This window comes from Lissotriton helveticus, chromosome 7, assembly GCF_964261635.1.
Source record: "Lissotriton helveticus chromosome 7, aLisHel1.1, whole genome shotgun sequence".
In the NCBI taxonomy this organism is placed as follows: Eukaryota; Metazoa; Chordata; class Amphibia; order Caudata; family Salamandridae; genus Lissotriton; species Lissotriton helveticus.
The window spans coordinates 988,661,055-988,681,068 of NC_136068.1; the positions used below are offsets into that span (position 1 = coordinate 988,661,055).

At 43.8% G+C, this 20,014-nt stretch overlaps 1 protein-coding gene across 1 annotated transcript in view; it reads right to left on the bottom strand.

Annotated features, from left to right (window-relative positions):
* Window positions 1–20,014, bottom strand: part of FAT2 (FAT atypical cadherin 2) — a 201,800-nt gene that overhangs the window by 56,401 nt on the left and 125,385 nt on the right. The window contains exons 16-19 of the mRNA XM_078653414.1: window positions 19,772–19,915; window positions 18,720–18,917; window positions 17,187–17,994; window positions 4,805–4,953 (exon numbers count right to left, since the gene is read on the bottom strand). Coding sequence (XP_078509540.1) covers window positions 4,805–4,953; window positions 17,187–17,994; window positions 18,720–18,917; window positions 19,772–19,915 — 1,299 coding nt within the window. The remainder of the gene's footprint in view (window positions 1–4,804; window positions 4,954–17,186; window positions 17,995–18,719; window positions 18,918–19,771; window positions 19,916–20,014) is intronic.

The window sequence follows — 20,014 nt, forward strand, 5'->3', positions numbered from 1 at the left end:
CCATTGGCTATCTAATGTTCATAATTCAAAGGGGTGAAGAGAAGTTAGGGATTATCCCATTGGTGATGATATAACTTGATATACCCACACACACGGGTTCGCAGAGGCCATTTTGACAATGTTTGAATAGAAGGTCTAAATGCAGTTCATCTCAAGAGATTCCAAGGAATGGAATCATTAAGCCCAGTGACATCAGTGCCAAGACGGAACACCCATCTCTGTTCTTTTTCCAGAAGGCCCACATCATGGGATGTCGACGAGGAGCATGACGGCGAATCAAGCTTCTACGAGCAGCAGGGGGACCTAGTGATTAACATAACCCCATGGCCCCTTACTGAATTGCAAAACAAGGTGCTCAACAAAGGTCTGGGGTATGTCCCCACCAATAAGCCAGACCTCTTTCTACTGCACAAGGAAATGCAGGACTTCATCAGAACAGTTAAGTTGAGGGCCTTTTTCAAAGACAAGGAACCATCTACAGACACTTCGGATACAGGTTTGAAACCTAGGTCAACCTTTACACCGATGGATCACCAACTCCCGGTGGAGGTATTGGCCTTCGAAAAAGCCATAATGCAAGAACTGAAATGTTTGGAAACTAAGCAAAAGATCTTTCAGAATATGACCCGATTGGAAAATGAGGCAATCAAGGAATTGAGGCTAAATAAAAATCTTACTATAAAACCCGCTGACAAGGGTGGGGCAGTGGTTGTCCAAACCACCCAGGCCTATGACACAGAGTGCAGGAGACTGCTCTCTGACAAGAGGAACTACCAGGTCTTAACTGAAGACCCCACTGAATCACTACGAGTACAGATAGGGGGTATGGTCGAAGAGGCTCTTGCACATGACTGGATAACCAAAAAAGAGTCTGAGTTTTTGATTCAGAACAATCCACGTATTCCTTATTTTTACACCATTCCTAAGGTGCATAAAAACTTAGACAATCCTCCTGGACGGCCCATTGTATCTGGCATATCGTCAATCTTGGAACCTCTGTCCAAGTTTGCCGATGCCTTTCTGAGACCTATTGTACAGGCCACTGACACGTATCTGAGAGACACCAAAGCGGTACTCCAACTATTACAAAACCAAACTTTTGATACCGCCTCTCAAATGCTCCTCAGTCTGGACGTGGAGAGCCTTTATACCAGCCTCCCACACGATGAGACCTTGCAAATTATGGAGGAAGTACTGCACTCTACTAATTGGGAATACCACACTCCCAGGAATGTAGTGTTGGAATGTATTTCACTAGCACTTACAAAAAATTTCTTCGAGTATGAGGGCACCCTCTACTGGCAGAAACATGGTACGAGTATGGGTAGCACCTTTGCCCCAAGTCTGGCGGGTTTATATGTCCATCATCTTGAATCCACTAAGATTCTGCATCCAGACAATCCGCACAGGGCAAGGATTCATACCTGGCGGAGATATATAGATGACATCTTGGTCATCTGGGAAGGGGATGAGACCACAGTATCTGAATTCATCCACTGGTTGAACACCCAGAATGCATTCCTTAGATTCACACATCAGGTGTCGAATGAGAGCATGGTGTTCCTGGACTTAAACATCTATCATCAAGCGGGCATCCTAAAAACAGAGACCCACTTCAAACCGACGGCTAGGAACTGTCTCCTCAGATTTGACAGCTTTCATCCGCGTCATCTGAGGGAGAATTTACCGTACGGACAGTTCCTACGTCTACGTCGGAATTGCAGTGACATCAACAAGTACAAAACTCAGGCGAAAGACCTCAGTACGAAACTGAGACAGAGACAGTATCCTGAAACTGTGATCCAAAAAGCAATGAAAAGGGCTAGAAATAACAACCGTGAGTCCCTCCTGGAGGATAATCCAAGGAGTGACAATAAAGGGGAAAGAACAGTATGTGTCACAACATATAGCCCAGTTACAAACCAGGTGACAAAACTGGTCAATAGACATTGGCGCACACTGACAAGCGGAAGTCTGTCTTTGGAAAAACCTCTGTTTGCACACAGAAGGGGTAAGAACTTAAGAGACATGCTTGTCCACACGAGACCATTGCCCAAAAAAAGTGACCAGCCAAGACTGCAGGGCATTCACGGCCACCACCCATGTGGAAACTGTAACAATTGTCACCTCACCAAAAAAAGCCTTTCCTTGACCTTTTCGAACGGGACAAAGTGGGACCAACGTGTTTTTACGAATTGTAACAGTAAAAATGTTGTGTACTTGATCACGTGTCCCTGTAGGAAAGAGTATGTTGGTATGACTACGAGACAAGTCAAAACAAGACTCAATGAGCACAAAAGTAATATCAGGTGCAAAAAACTTACAACGAAAATGTCTGCCCACTTTATTGAACACCAACACTGTGTCAACGAATTACAGTGGACGATAATAGAACAACTGCCCTCTGATGTGGGCCTTCTGGAAAAAGAACAGAGATGGGTGTTCCGTCTTGGCACTGATGTCACTGGGCTTAATGATTCCATTCCTTGGAATCTCTTGAGATGAACTGCATTTAGACCTTCTATTCAAACATTGTCAAAATGGCCTCTGCGAACCCGTGTGTGTGGGTATATCAAGTTATATCATCACCAATGGGATAATCCCTAACTTCTCTTCACCCCTTTGAATTATGAACATTAGATAGCCAATGGGGCCATTTATAACTCAACCAGGTTTTGGAAACACACCCCTTTCCTGTAGATCTCCTGTTCCGACATAGAAAACCATTACCCCTTCTAGAATGTATGGCGAATTACCGCTTTGTTAATCCCCACGCAGTGTTTTCTTTTCCTGTTACATTGGAAAGTAAGCACGCATGCACGCTACACCTCCAAGTCTCTTTTGTATGTTGCCCTTTCTCTTCCTGTCACATTTGAAAGAGAGCGCGCATGCCTCAAACACCTCCTAGTCTCTATTCCAAGCGTTCTGACATGAGCGGCAATGTGTCTCTCCTTTGCGCATGCGCGGTGACTATATTTGTCCGCGCATGCGCAGGTAACACCCTTCCTGCTTGGTAGGCGCATGCGCAATGTATAGCGGTGACAGATCGCGCAACACCGGACTCCCTTGGATCACAAAGTCCATACTTGGGCATCTACCGGGTCTCATTATTCAATTAACCGACGATAATGAGCCAATGGCAGAATATAAAGAAGGGTACTGACGCGATAAACGCTCACTTCATCGGAGCCGCGTTGAGGGAAGGCAGGCAACTAGCCATTGCAGTAACCGTGAGTTTTGGGTTAGAAATAGGAGCTTGAGTATGGCGCATTGATGTATTGATACCTACTACAAATTAAATCCCATATACTAATGTTTCTATAGGTCAGTTTCTGAACAGAAAAGAAGGATCCCCCAATAACACGCACAGGCTCATGAGGTCTAATTTTTGAGTACCTAAAGTAAGCTGTGAAATTATCTGTTTTTGTGCTCTATTTCCATCAGAGTAGAGACTAAGTTCATGTTCTGTGTTTATACATGTATATACTGTGCTATGTCCTTGTGAGTTTATTTTTCCTTTTAAAAAAATTTTTTGCATTTGTCTCAGGGCTCCACCATTTTTGGATTTACCCTGCTGTATTTTGAGAAGTTATATTTTGGGAAGTTCTTCTCCTAGTACCTGTGCATCTTAAAACCAGTGTGTTTATGTATGCTTTCTCTTTACAGGTTTTTCATCGCCAATTGGGCGCAACGACACCTACCTATATATATAACATGGTTAGGTACATTACACATTGCTGTAATTAAATTTTACACTTTTACATTTACATGTGAGTAAGGGGAGGGTAAGTGCTATCCTTGTCCTGAAGAAGGAACCTCTGAGTTCCGAAACATGTTGACACTTCTCACAGTGGTTGTAATACCTTAATTAGTATTGTATCAACCACGCCTTGCACTTTTTTAATCATACCAGCCGGGGATTTAATAAATTTTTGTTTCACCCACGCGCCAGGTATTTTTTAACCATTTTTTCACCTCACCTCACTCACACTTTTGTAGACACACACCCCCTCACATAGTTCACTTACAAGTGCTCCTGCGTATTCGCGAGTCGTAGCACGCCGCATCCCGTAGAGGGGTGCGAAGGCCCCGATGATGAAGCATGACACCAAGGGGCCTGTTGGTGTGTGAGGGGCATTTATACAACACTGTGTGTTCCCCATCTTGTTTGGGATCACCACCACTCTGAGTGGATTCTACTTTGTTTATGCATATAACTAGGGAGGCCGAATCCACTGACTCTCTCTCTCCCCCCTCTTGTTAAATTTTTGTTTTGTTTACCTGTCATGAACACATTTTTGATAAAGCAATGGCGAATAGTGATGGCTACTGGATTTATGGGATTCTGCTGCTGAATTGTTGAATTATTTATTGTATAATAATGGATTTACTGAATTTGCCACATAATTTGCTGATTTCTCAAACAATGTTGTTTACAGCACCAATAGTTTAACTAATACAACCAGAGAATATGCTGCATAATTTAGATATCCTTGTCACATAATTCTAGTAGCTTTGACAATAGTAGAGATCTGCAGAGTGGTTTAGGGGTTGTTATTATGACGATGAAACCAGTTTTCCAGAGGGAATCGTGAAACATTTCCATATTCACTGTTCCATTTGCCCTATGTCTCCCCTTTTCGTACCTTGTTTGCCCTCCACAAGCCATTCAATATTTTGTCTTTGAGACCTGAATATAGCAATCCTCAATAAACATTCAAAATGCATCAAGTTGTTCATTGGCTCTCCTCTGTGTCCAATTCCTATATCTCAACAACCACATGCCACAGATGTGAATGCTTACCTCCAGTATCCCAGCATTGGTCCCATTGGCTGAGATGAGTACTGTGTGGGACTGATGGGTCTTCAGCTGGAAACGAATCATCCAGTCCCCTGACCCCGGGGGAGGATGGTACCGAACAAAGCTGTGCCCGTTAAATCTCGTCCCGGTATCTGGGGAGAGGAAAGACAAAAAGAAAAAGACTGTAAAGGATAGCATTTTGTATTTCTTGTGACAATAACTGAGGAACACAATCCCATCACCATTTTGCTCAGGGCGGTGAAACCCTGGCACGTGAAGGGCACACCTTTGCTGTTTCATTTGAAACTAAGGTCAGTGAGTCACCTTTCCTAGATTCACCAGGGAGCCACAATTAAATGGTGGCTACTGCCTCATCAGCCAATCATCAAACGGTGCATAGCAAAATACCAAAAGCTGGGGGGAAGCAACAACTGTCATTGACAATGCTTATAAATGACAGAAGTGAGTTATGATGCACTATGTATTAAAAAAGTTCTTATTAGTAGCATTGTTATTGCCATTTCAAAAAATCATTTTCTTGCTTGTATAAACATAAAAGATGTTGTGCACAGCATTAAAACATCATTCAAAAAAAGAGGGTAGATAATATATCTCAAGACTTTCGTAATAAACCCGGTAGTCTTTAGCCATAATAAGATTAAAATGCTATACAACAGATATGTGAAAGTAGTCCCACAATCGTTCCCATATCCTACAATGTTGGACAACCACTGGCTCGGTATATCTGTTTATCTGGTATGAAATATCTATTCACGTGCTTTGTCCATGCCTCTATCCAAGGGGCTTGTCAGATTTCGAATTTTAGCAATATCTCTTTTGGCTAATATTGCACCCAAGCCAATCAAAATTCTCTTTCCTGGGAGCCATCGGTACATTTTAATATTCCTAAAATGGTAAGCGTAGGAGAAGGGTCTATGGGCCATTCAACTACCTTAGATAACATCTGAAATATGGCATGCCAGGATTTCTTACTAATTTTAATTTAATTTAAAAAGTATTTGTTAAGCGCAACGTTCACCATGCGGTTTCTTGGCGCTATGGAGGCAAAATTTAGCAGTGACACAAACAAGACTAAAGAGTAACAGGGAGGGGGAGGAAATTACATTGGGAAAGCTTGGGTAAAAAGAAAAGTCTTAAGCTCTTTTCGGAAAGCAGGGTAGTGAGTAGCCAAACGTAAATGGTCAGGGAGGGAGTTCCAAAAGGAGGGTGCCAGAACAGAAAAGTTGGATCCACCCCATTTCTTGCGTCTGTATCGGGGGACTTGTAGGAGTGATACTACCTGAAATTTGTAAAAAATGTGAACGAAATCAAACGTTTCAGAGTGACATCTGGTGCAGTCAGGTAAGAATGGTTCTGCCAAATGTGCACCACCTGTTTGGAATGGAATTCACCCTTTGTAAATAATTACACTGGATGAGGTGCAACATAGCCAATAGAGATCATGAGGTGCCATTTTGCATTCTTTCTCCTCCATTGGGCCTAGGTTGCCCCCCTCCCCCCCCCCCCCCCGCTTAGACCAGAGGTTTGCAAAAAGATCGCGGGCATTAGAAATTAAGGAATGATAGAGATTCAAAATGTCTTTCCTCTCTAGGATGTATGTAATTCATTTTGCCTCCAATGGCTTGTATTCCCTGAGGCCGTTCATTTCTTCTCTAGAGCAGCATGCATAATTTGTATTTTAAAACTGATGCATGTGGAGGACAACATTCTTCCTGCAGATTGGCAAAATATTTATGTGGTCCCCTTTCCATAGGTCACACACCCCTAGAGACACATTTTTGGTCCCATTTCGAGAAGCATAATGAGGTCTCTTGTGCCAACATGTTCCACCATCTGTTCCAACGGAGGGCTCCGGACCAGCAGTCAGTAACTACTCTTGTAATGAAGAGAGGGATTTAGGTACTGGAGCTACACAAAGACACCAATAAAGCCCTTCAAATAAGTCTGTTTCAAGGAGGAATGCCGGGTAAATCTTGAAACCTAGAAGCACATCAATTACATTACATATGATCAATTGAACAGCCCAGTAGTGTAAGTGAATATCTGGAATTTCCAGTACTGCTTAGTAGACTGAGTAGGTACATTCATCAAAGGAAATTCGGGAGTATTTGCTTGTTCAAAAGAAGGTATGTATGTTCGTTTGCAGAAAAAAAAGAAGGATTTCATATGGAAAGTTTTGAAAGGCATTAAAGAATTTAGAAAGTGCTAAAATTGCTAACATCAAGTTGGGTCGCAGGTGCTATGGAAACCAAGGTATTTCAGTCATTCTGTTTGGATGCACAGTCTGTATTGCCTACTGACTGCATCCATCCCTTCTCTGACAGGAATTATTGTTGATTTCTCCAAGTTGATACCCAAAAATAAGTCCTCATCATAGAGTTCAAGAATCCTTATTAGCCTCTGACAGGCGAACCTACGGTAATGCAGAAAGAGGAGCACGTTGGCTGTGTACAGAGACAGACAGTCTTCAATATCCCTTTCCAAAGGAAGACCTGAACCGAAGCAGCAAGCCTGATCCAGGTTGAAAGTGGCTCAAATGTCAGGACAAATAAGAGGGGCAACAGGGGTACCCAACCCTGGTGCCTCTAGAAATGATGAAAGGTGGTGACTCTAATGCAGGCATATACAATTTTGTAAATGATTGTTATACTGACTAGAAAATGGGGGACAAACTTCATTTGGGTAAGTACCTGCTGTAGGAACAGTCACCTGAGAAGGACTTCTCAAAATCCACCAGCATAAACTCACTGGGCCCAGAGATTTTGTGTGATTGACCTGAGCCATCTGCGCCCATTTGATGCAATGCATAGTGATCAGCTCAGCAAAAAAAGATTTTATTAAGTGCACCAATGATGTGATCATTCGGCCAGCCTCCCCCCAATTGCCTTGGCGAAGATCTCAATTTCAAAGTTAATGACTGAAATCAGGAGGTTAGAAGCGCACCGACCTAGAGGCCTATCAGGATTCGACAAAACAGATATTGCAGCCATTTTGAGGTCTTCGGGCTTTGCTGCACATGTTTAGTAGCTGTGGGGCTAGCAGTGAGGTGCATCTCTTATCATATTTATTTGGGAACCAATTGGGTCCCAGTGTTTCCCCAGCCTGAATACCAGAAACACATCCACTATTTCCTGTACTAATTGGCAAAATTACATTAAGTATTATTATTAGTGAGCTGTCAAAGGGATATTTTTTATTCTATTTTGAATTAGTTGATGTTTTGGGGGCAATCAGGATGAAGGAAGTCCTTGGCAATGAAATGTCTACCACACAATGCCACTGGAAGGGAATATGCAAAGGACATGTACTTGTCATGTCTAATGTAGCCTGAAAAGTCTTTTCCATGCACCTATGGCATTTGGGTTCATTCAGTGCCAATGCATATAGAGCAGTGGTCCTAAAATCGAAAACGAATTTGACTCTAAAGTGTTGTTTTATGAGTTCTAGATCCATCCTAGAATCAAGAACTTGTGCTGCTCAAAACCCTTGTGCTGGCTTCAGAGGGGAGATATAATTTTGATTTTCGTTCTGACAGCCAAGTGGATCTGAAAAGTCACTAGGGCTGTACACTGTACCCTTGTCCTAGTCCCAGTCCTGAAGATGTAATGTCATTCAATCATAACGTAGACAAAAATATTACTACCCAAATCTTGACACCAACATGTCAACATGCAAAGGTTTGACAACCTCACTATCAAGGATATGCACCAAATAATGGGACTGGAGATAAAACAATACATTTGCACAGAGCCAGTAAGTGTACAATTATGAGTCAGTCAGAGCGGTACTGCTGGGTGGGATCCTTCCCTACTGACCACGAGAGCTCAGGTGTTCCTGCACATGGGTTTTCCAGGAAAAGGAACACAAGACCCAATTTTATGGTCTGGGAACATCTGTCAGAAAAAATCACATTAGAATTGTTCTGGGGATACAGAAGCAGTCTCCTGCCCCCGTCTGACCCCCCCCCCCCCATGGCATTGGGGAACATGCAATAATCTCTTTTACTGGCCCACGGCTTACCCTGCCCCTAGGACTCTCCCCACTCTACATCGACCAGCATAGGTTCACCGCTCTCATTTATCACCTATTTTGGGATAGAGGTATGGGAGCGTAATTGTCCCCAAAATGGGGTATCTACATGTGGGAAATGACCTAGTAATTATGGGTGTGCATGCTATTCCCATTCCTCAGACCATAATTTATAATAGCCAGATTTATTCATAGGGATACCGGCCTGAAATATTAACTTGGGCCACCATGTATCTGTTTCCTCGCACCTAAATATGCCTAGATCAAAGAAATGTTTTTTTTAGAAAAATTGCTGCCAATGCAATGAAAACATTATGCTATGTTGAGAGTAAGTATGTGTAAAGACATTTGTAGGAGTATGATTCAGAACAGTTTTAAAGTCCAAGGCCATCGTTCATGAAGGAAAACAAACATTTGCTGATTGAACACTCCAGTCCTCCGTGACTCTGCAGCGCGTAGAGACGAATGCGCTTTTTGCTGCAAATGAACAAAATGCTATTTTGTATAACCGTGGCATCCCCCCATAAGTATCACTCTACTTTAAGTGAAACCAGAAAATAGGTTTGAGGAGGCATGTTTGGAGCTGCATACTTGGCAGCGTGTGACTACCCGGTGACTCCTCAGGAAGGGAAACATATGAAAGCTTTCTGTAGATAATTGCAAGACATCCTGCGAAGAGGCGCATTGCTGTGCCGCAGTTCTGGATTCACGCCCAAAGCTTAAGGCTGTTCCTCATTTCACATTGTCTTCTGCTTCAGTGACAAGCTGAAGAGCTCTCTCTTCAAGGTTAAACAATTCTTCACTGTTAACTGTTGGATTTTCTAATTTTTATTCATAAATGAACTATTGTTAATAGTCACATCTTTAGAATTATACGTTAAAAAAACAGCCCTTTTCTCTTATGTGCTTAGACAGTCATGTACCTGTAGAAGGACCGTCTCTCACTATTCAACCAGATAAATAATGATGTATTTATTTAGTACTCATTCATGCATTCAGTGTATTTAACAATCTGCAGGAGATTGCGGCAAGAGATTAAGTAATTTACTTCCCCCCATCCCGGGAGAGCCTGGTTTAGAACCTGCTTCTCCTGCATTCAGAGTCATCAGTTGGACGTTACAGACACGTTCCTATGCCACTTTCTTTGTGTCTGTGTGGACCTCTTTATATAAAGTAGTCATTATCTAATGATGCCATTATCACCCAAATAAGCATATGTTGCTTAAACGATTAGGGTTGTTAAACAATGGATGGATATCATTTCTGCTGCATTTGAGGCCATCGGTAGTTTTCCCAGCATCTCTTATCTTCTTATTACTAAGTTGTCCTAGTTGTCTATTGCAAACTATCCATCTTGTGTGTATGTGTTCCTCCAATCAACACTCATCAAGCGCCTAACATTCAACAAGCATTTACAATGCAACGGTCTCGCCTTTGCAAAAGTTAGAGCTATTGGCATTGTAAATGACAACATTTTTATTTATGTGTTGGTTTTGAAACAGATAAATAAATGGCATTGTCATTTACAATGCCAATAGCTTAATCTCTCGCAAATGCGAGACCTATTGCATTTGCACCCACACACACAGAGCAACACACAGAGCCACATGCACCACACACACACAGAGCCACACACAGAGCCACACAGAACCCCACACACACACACAGAACCCCACACACAGACAGAACCCCACACAATGCAAAAAAAACTTTTTTGCTCCAAACTTGTTTTGACTGACAGTGTTTTTCATTTTTCTCACCCTGAACAATAGGGGGAAAGAATGCTGGCATACTAAAGGCTGGACTTGTAAATGAATTATAAGGTCTAATTTGTAAAACTACAACAGAAGATCCCATAATGCAATGCAATAGTATTTCATTTGTTGCCATGATCCAAAGCATTATTCACAAGGCCGAAACGTGCTGACAATAAGCTCAATATCGGAGAGCAAAGTGTGCGACGTTCTATTTTGCCAATGAGGAAATCTATGATTCCTGGACCGTGCATTCCTGGAATTCTGGCACCGACGCTGTAGGGGCTGATTCCCACCACAAATGGCGCAGTAAGACAAGCAGATATGGGGATCACCCGGAAAAAAGGACACACTCACATACAGCTATAGCTATTGCTGTCTCGTAACCACTTTTTATATTAATAAATGTATCAAATCTATTTCGGACACCGGAGTACATGTCAGTCTGTTTTGTGAATGGTCCTGCTTACATCACACATTTCCTCATTCACAAAACATAGAAACCACAGATATCCGCCGGCTTCGGGGCCCTATGCTTCTGCTACTTTAACACACCAAAATACTCTTCTGCCTCTCAACGTATGAGATATCCTTTTTATATAGCACATGGAGTCCCTTATGCCTGATATTTTCTGATCTTCTTTGCACTGGTCCCTGGGTTCCTCGAGTCCCACCTTCCTTCAACCCCTTTCGCCCAACATTTTTTCAGCCCCCTACCCCACCTAAATTGCACCATTTCAAACACTCTATTCCTTCAGTTTTTCTCTCATCTGAGGAATATGTTCTTCTCAGACACGTCATCTTACCAAATCAGAGAAATACCACTGGCAGTCTCCATCAAATCCAGTCACTATTGGGCACTCCTTACAAGTAACATGAGGCATGGCCTGTTGTGATATGTGTGGTAACTGCGGTTGAGCACATCAAAATTGTGAATTTTATTATAAATATCGGCAGGTCAACACTCCAGATGTATATTGGAGGAAAAAGCTCAGTATTTACTGGAGCATGCAGATTTTGGTGCAGTAAGCTCCAAGGTCCACCTTATTACCCAAAAATTAGCAATATATATTTATCGTAACTGAAATTCCAACTCAGCCGCGTCAGATTTGATCAGAAGCAATAAATATCACACCAAGAACTGGGGTCTCATAATGACGGCCTCAGATTCCACGAGGTCGCGCTTGCCAATTTTTTTCCAGTGAAACAAGACCGAGAAAAGTGGCAAAACGTGAAATTATGTGGTAAAAACAGATTCTGCACATTACAATTCATGCGCCATTTGATAATTCAGAACACGAGGTATTTACCACACGTGGTAAATACCTCGCTCTGGGTTAATCAGCTGGAGCTGGGAAGGCCGGAGTGAGGAAGCCAGGCTGCTCTATTAACTTGAAGTTAATTATGCTCTGTCAATATACACCAGCGGTTCCACTGTGAGGAGAATGTGGATTCAAAAGCCAGTGCTAGAGAACATATCCAGTTCTCAGTAATCTGGCTGTGGCCACTGTCATTAGGTTCTCTTGCCCTGTGCAATGCTCACTCGTGGACTGAAACCCTTTCCAGAGCTGAGGCTTCAGAGCCAAGGCACCTTTAGTCATCTCTTCTGCGGACCGGGGTGTGAACGTTGAGCTTACTGCAGGAAGATCCAGCAGAAGCCTACCTCTTGCTGTTGCGCCTCCATGTCCTGTGAACTGATTTTGCGATGACTGGCAACGATCCTTTTATTAAAAATGTAACTACAAATGTGTCAGAGGACTCGCTGAGGAATTCATGTGTTTTAGGGAGGAAAAGTGCAGATAGCACTGCTTGGAAATTGCAATGGTGGGACAAGTGTAAAGGAGCTGAAGGGTGAACGGGGGAACTTGGCAGCTGTTAGTTAGCTCCGGTTGCGAGCTCTCCTCGGGGATGGCGGAGGCAGGTCTCTTTCACATACCTGTGCCTTCCAATATGCTGAGAGAGTGCGGAAAATCGGGGGTCTGGAAAGGCGAGGTTACTCTAGTTGTCGCGGCGGCACTACTCTGGTTTAGCGCGGCAGGGCAGAAACGACGGGCCAAGAACGCTGGGATGAGTGTGGGCGGAGGCTGCATCGTGGCTCAGCTGGGGCTGCCGCGCTTCTGCGAGAACTGGCTTCCTGGGGAACGGGATCAGTTTGTGCTCGTTCTTGGGGAAAGTCAGCCAGGGAAAGCCTCAAAAACACTATAATCTGCGAGAAGCAGCAGCCAGGAGATGACATAAAAGGACCCCTGATGACCCTGGTAAGGAGGAGGGAGCGGGTCCCGTTAGAAGGCAAAAATATTACTAGCACCAATGGTGCTTCTAAACAGAAATCAGCCACTCCAGCCAAACTAGATAGTAGAGGGAGACCCGGTTGAGAGAGTAGTGTGAGCAGTGTGAACAGATACACACTGAGAAGTAGAGGTGTTGGGGAGAAAGGTGATTCTGTTTTGGGCTCGCTTATCGCCAGGGAAAACCCCCTGTGGGGTCACCGTCCCCACAAACAGAACAAGGCAATATTACCTCCCAGGCTGTACGTGCTCCCCGCGACTCTAAAGTAACAAGCACTCACCCGAGGACGATTTCTGGACGATTTCTTCCGGCGGGCGGTGGTCGGGGGAAATGAGTAAACGCCTACCTCCCAATGACAGAGAGAAAAGGGGCGGGACTTAAAAAAAGACTCAGAAACGCCCACGAATCGCGTTGTGACGGGGGAAAGAGTGATTGACAACCATCTCTTCCAATGGCTAGCCTCCATTTACGGAGCTAGCCAATGGAAGAGAGAGGCGGGACAACGCCCCGTACTGTCTAACATAATTTAAGATTTCGCCTGCGCAGTGGACGCCAGGCGAAACCTAAAAACCTGGCGGGGAGGGGCATTGAAAAGTGCTCCGTGCCCCTCTCACTGAAGGGGGCATTACTTTATATTCAAAAAGAAAATCCTGGTCTGGGATTTTCTTTTTAAAAATAAAAATAACATTGTACGTTTGCAGCATGGCTCCGACAGTCAAACTTACAATGCATTGACGTAACTGTTGTGATGGTGGTTCTTGCCACTGCTAGAAATGTCTGCAGGGCCGGCGGGTATTTCTAAACTTGACTGGTGGTACCTCTGTTAAGGCGACAGAATAATTTACTTTGTCGCTACGGTGGAGAAACAGCGAACCATCACGATTTAACATGGTCCCTTAGTTCTCTTGCTGAAAGACCCTCTGCATTTTAGGACGGGCTAATCTCTTCCTGTCAATTGTCTTGCGGCCCATATCAAGGGCTATGCCTGCCAAAATTCAGGACAATACATGTAACATAAAAGTTATGCAGCAATACAACATACTACAGAGGAGCAATAGATATGCAGCAGCCTGCCCCTTGCACAGCTTCACTGACATATTCAGGTTGATGCCACAGGGAGGAACTCACAGCTGTTGCTACTTGACCACAAAACGTAATTCAAAAGCAAAAATACATCTGTACATTCACATCAAATAGTAACTAGGGGAAAAGTATGGATTTCAACAAAATACCCATTTTGGCAACAACATTTTTTATTTTGTTTATTCAGAGTTTTATATAGGGCGACCATGACCCAAAGGGTATAAGAGTGCTTAACAATTACATAGTAGCATAATTACGACAAAAGAGAGAGGCGTCAACACAAAGGAAAAAAAATGTACGTTTTCACTCACTTAATATTACTTCAATCAGATATGGGAATTATTTTCTTTGCCTCTCAAAAATGCCAGCTCTAGTCTTAAATTTCGAAAGTAAGGTGTAGACATTCCAGATTGTTACTCAGCGTCCCTGAGCTCTCCAAAGTAGCCTTCTGCCGCAGGTACGGCACATGCTCTGAGTGCGGTTTCCACAGAGTTTATAAAATCACCTCAAGATAATATCACTAGCAAATCTGTCATAAATATTAGAAATATTTCTGTTTGCCTATCCATTCTCTCCTTGCCATTGGAGTCAAGCTAGCCTGACTGATGAGGGATGAAACCCCGAGACCAGTCCTAGGATGCTTGTTTCTGGTCCAGGGAGAACCTGGCCTAGCAGATCGGGCTGGACTGTTCCCATGGGAAACAGTGTCAAGACTGATTTGCATATGGCTGCGCCCGAGCCGCCTAGGTGAGCAGGAATTGAAACAAGCGGGAGGCGGCTCGGGCGCAGCACGTCTTCCGGAGACATGCGCGTTCACAGAGCTGAGTCGGCTCGTGCACAGGCCAGTAGCGGCTCGTGCACAGCTCTATCTCCCTTGCCAGTTAACACGGTGACTATAGAACTCGCTGGCAGGAGCGCTTCGTGTTCCAACGCCAGCTCGACCTAAAAAGGAAAGTTACTTCATAATCTCCCGCATTGATGATCCTGTGACCGCCAGAGGAATGTTAAGTTTCATTGCTCCCCTAACCAGTACATTTTGTAAGGGGGTTATGCCATCTATTCATTATGACCTCAATGGGGAGTTGCATTGTAAAGTTGGGTACCCGACGCATAGATGCTTGTGTCTGAGGGTGAGACATGAGTAGGAAGTGAACAAGACATCTTTCTCTTGTACCTTTCAGAGAATACTTAATCTAGATGTTCTTTAACTGGATAAATCTCTTGATTGTTCGGGGGTCACTGAAATGATTTGCATGACGTCAGTGTCGGTCCTTCTTTTCCTCTCTAGATCGCCCTCTGTGGGAGTCTTTTTGAGGAGAAGACCCAGTCACAGTGGAAGGGGACCTGCTCTGGCCATCTTGCAATGTTGTTTTGTTCCTTTTCAGCATTGGGGTATCCTAACTTGCCTAAGAGATGAATGACTTCCTAGTCCTTTCTTTGCCATTTATCTTGTGAAAATCACAATCCTTTACAGAGCGTGAGGATGGTTAACATCCCACACACAGCATGTGGGTCGGAAGCTGCCTTCACCCTCTCACAGGAGAGCCACTTCATGAAAAGTGAGGACATCGGGAAAAAAAACCTTCAAATGGTATCAAAGGAAGGAGGAAATGTTTCACGTATTTAAAAAAAAACATCAAATGAAGCATTTTGAATTCTGAGGAAAAACCTGACAACATAGGTGAATTCTGAGGAAAAACCTTACAACATGTGTGAAAACCTCATTAAGTGTTATGTGATTCTCTAAGCATGAGACAGAAAAAAGAACTGAGGATGTCAGGCAGCTGAAAGTACAAAGCATGCTGGGATATGGAAGAATTTTCAAAAAACGTAATCCTATGTTTAGGAGATGTACAATATGTGAGTGCAATAAACAACTGAAATAGGACTAAACTGACCTGCATCTGCTAGAGGGGTTGACTCGATGACTGGTTCAGCATATGAGAGGTCAAACCAGGCATTATGAGATCTATCTTTAGTGAACTCTGGAATCCCAGTTGTCAGGTGATTCTTTTATAGGGAAATAATTGTGTGTAGGACAGCTCTGGTTCTTAATATTTCACGTACATCTTTTGCGCAGTTTTTCTGCAATGCCCTACACTCACACCTTTTTAAAAAGAACACGCCTTCTGTGCAGCTATCGCTGTACATTCCCACCACCTTGCAGCCTGGGAAGCCACACCTCACCATCAGATTGAAGGGTAATTATACAGAAACCACAAGTCCTTCCTCTGCCTGGTGACTCAACATCCATAACCACAAAGTGTTCCCGGTAAATCCAGAGCCATGAAACATGGTTTCAAACCACGCCCAACCACATGCAACTTGAGATTGAAAGTAACTGCACCTTACCACCCAGCATCTTACAGACATGCTGTTCCCTCAAGCAACATATGCAAAGCAATTCATAAACACTCTTCGTTTACCACACCTCTCTGGTTCCCTTTTCTACCTCATAAATATTCATTAAATGCTCATTAAGTCACTCATTGGCCAATTCCGTAGGAATTTTACATTGTAGCAAATAAATAAATAAACAAATACATAAATACATAAAGACAAATATATAAGCTCCACTTTGCTGCTTGGGTAAGATGGAATGGAGCACACAGATTTCGTTCCACGACAATGTGGCATGGTTTGCACCTGAGCAAAAATGGAGAAAAGGCTTATGAAACCATTTGCAGCACATGACTCTAATAGGGATCATTTAATATGAGTCACATAGATTTAAATTTCGAAATCCTAATTCATAAATAAACATTTATTTAAAAATATGGGAAACTGATCTTTCACTGTTTTTGCCATTTGTTCAGAACAAAACAGAACAAAACTGATGTTGTCACAATGAGGGACAGGTATTTCTAATTTGAAAACTGGATGAAATTAATTTTCATCTATTTCTTACAGATTAAACATGAACAATAGTGTGACATTGATATGGTCCTTGTTTTTCTCTGTTGAAATATCTATCATACGTTCCTTTTCACTTTACATATGCAGCAAAAATGGTTCAAATCATTTTACCATATTTTTGCACCAGTGCTAAGTTTCTTTGACGCCTTACAGAAAGCTTGGCATAAAAGTATAATTTCATGGCTTTCGTGATCTAAACACTGCCTTGACGGCTAAAATGTACATCAGAAGACTCATAGATCTGATTGGTCGAATTATTTTGGCAGTGTAATGATAGTAGACAGATTTCTCACCGTTACACGTGCAGATCTGCTCCAGGGTGTGCCGTGGCGTTATGACGCTGAGCCGGGCGTTGCTGTAGGTAGACAGGGTGTACGGGTCCAGCTGCACATTTTCTTTACAGGAGCTTCTTGCACAGTCTAGTCCTTTACAAGGCAGGTGAGCCACCTTCCGAACGCGCAGGCCAACCGCCTGCTCTAGCTCGCGAGCTGATGCTGAAATCTTCTCAGCCAGGAGGTGAGGCTCCAGGAAAGAACTGCCTGAGCCTCCAACCACCAGGAGGAGGTCCACAGCATGAGCACCGTCCACCTGCTGCAGACTCACCATGTGGACCTTCTGACGCGGTACAGCCAGGATATTTGCCAGGAACCGCTGCAGGCTGCGCCAGTGGTCGCCAATAAACTCCTCTGAGGAAACATGGGCAAATCGCAGCTGGAGGGACCTATCTAGGGCCTCTTGGCTGAAGCACCAGACCTGGACCTGGACGGTGGCCAAAGTGGCGAAGGTGCCATCGCTAATGCTCACTGTTAAGTTGTATAGGCCTTGAGGGAGTCCCTCACTGGCGATGATCTTTCCGTCCGCACTGCCCACAGAGAAGAGTCCTTTCTGTGGTTGATCAGGCCCCAAAGTGTACACCAGAGCATCATGGGGGTCACGGTCTGTAGCATGGATTTTCCCCAATACCCCACCACGGAACACTCTCTCATTGGTTGAGATATAGATCTCCAGAGGCAGGGCTGAGGGTGGGTAGCGGCTGGGTTCAGTAACACGAATATTCACAAATGCAAAGGAAGAGAGAGGAGGAACCCCACTATCGAAGACCTAGCAGGATACAAAATAAGTTAACAATTAAAATCACAATGTCATGAACCTGAAAAAACACTCCACTACCTTCTTAGGCATAATAGTGACAAGATATTACCTGTTTTGTGTGTGATGGAAGTTTACACTACTGTTGCCTATGAGATGTGTGTGCATGTATATGCATTTGTTTTTTTTGCATACCTTTATAAATTTGTGTGAATGTGCAAACGAACTGCACTGCTGTCACCTTTGCTATGTCTGTTCAGTGTATGTGAGGGAAACTCTCACTGCTGCTGCCTGCACTGTTCTTTTTCGGTGTGAAAAGAGAACTGCACTGCTGCACCCTGTACTGTGCCTGCTCTTTAACTGTCTAAGGAAAACTTGCACTACTGCTACTTGTGCACCAACTGTTCTGTAAGAGGAAATGTGCACTGCTGCAGGCCATGGTGGACATGTTCTCTCTCCCTTTCTCTCTTCTCTCTTCTCTCTCTCTCTCTCTCGTTCGCTCTGTGTGTGCTTATGGGTATCTGTGTGTATGTGTGTTCTGTGTGTGTGTGTAGGATATATTCTTGCATCTGTGCTTTCTCTGTGCTTCCTCTCCTTTGCTTACTTGTGTGTGCTTTTGTGCTTGCACGTTTGTGTGTCGCGTTTCAGTGTGTTTGTGTTTTATCTTGCATCTCGATGATTGTATTCTACCCCAGAAGTTGCTCCTACAGATTGTTAAACACCAGATGAAGCTGTACCTGAATCTGCAGCAGATAGTTCTCCTTGAGTTTCCTCCTTAGGGTCGATGACGTAGTAAGAAGCCCATTGGCGCCAACATGGAACGCATTACCATCGTTTCCTGCCACGATCTTGAAGCGATAAGGAGGCCCATTCTCGGGGGAATCTCTGTCAGTCATGACGAGCTCCAGGACGCTTGTGCCAACTGGCGAAATCTCCTAAGATTGGGGAAGATTAAAAATTAAGCCCTAGCGGGATTAGCTGAGCAGCGCAAGCAAGACTCGTCCTGTGCCAATGTCCTGGCTCGTTCGCCAGAAGGCCATGGAGAGGCTTTGTACTATTAAGAAACATCTCAATTTCATTGCACATAATCATGTGCCTCAGTCCTCCTTAAGCTTCAACCAACAGTGCGGCTTTAGTGGGCTCAGGACTTAGAGGCGGACTGCAGGCCCCAAGAGATTTCTGCCAATTCCAAATATCTGAAAATCCAAATAAATATTCTAGTTACAGCAGTGGTAAGCTTCTGAAATCTCATAAAGAGCACAGGATATTCCATTCTATGGTTTGCCACTGGTGTCGTCTGCTGAATCAGCTCTATTCTGGATCTCTTCTACTGCCACACTATGATTGGCTTCTGATTGTCACTGGTGCTTTCTCCAGTAACACAGTGAATTCCATACCATCATTGTCTGCTTGGTGTCACTGCTGCACACGTTTATCTGATCCCTCGAGATCTTACATAATGTTGTATCTGATTTGCCATTTGGAGTCCCTGTGTGATGACTGGCTGAGCCTTGTGAGCACATGTACTACCTTTATGGGCAGAGATCTCCCCTATAGGGAGCCTCACACAGGCACCTAGAAGACATCTCAAAACGACACAAATACACCAGGAGGTGGTTAACATCCATGCCATAGTAAAATGCCCATACTCTTTTTTAAGAGACCCCCTCTACCTTCCATGCCATCTTGAAGGGGCGCACAGAAGGAATTCTCTCCCTGCCTTCGACATGCCTGGCAGACTGGGTCTATTCCCTCTAGTGAGGTGGTGGAGATTGCTGGTCAGTCTCACCTGCAGCATAAGACTATAGTTGAGCTGGAAGAAAGTTGGTGGGTTGTCATTGATGTCCAATACTCGGATGCTGACTGCGATGTCACTGAACAGAGATGGCTTCCCTCCATCTGAAGCCCGCACCGTCAAGGAGTAGATGGGAATCTGAAATAGGGAAAAAACGTGATATAACATGCATGTTAATCCAAGTACTGTGCATGTGTGTGTGTGTTATATATGGCGAAGATATGATATATATGTTTT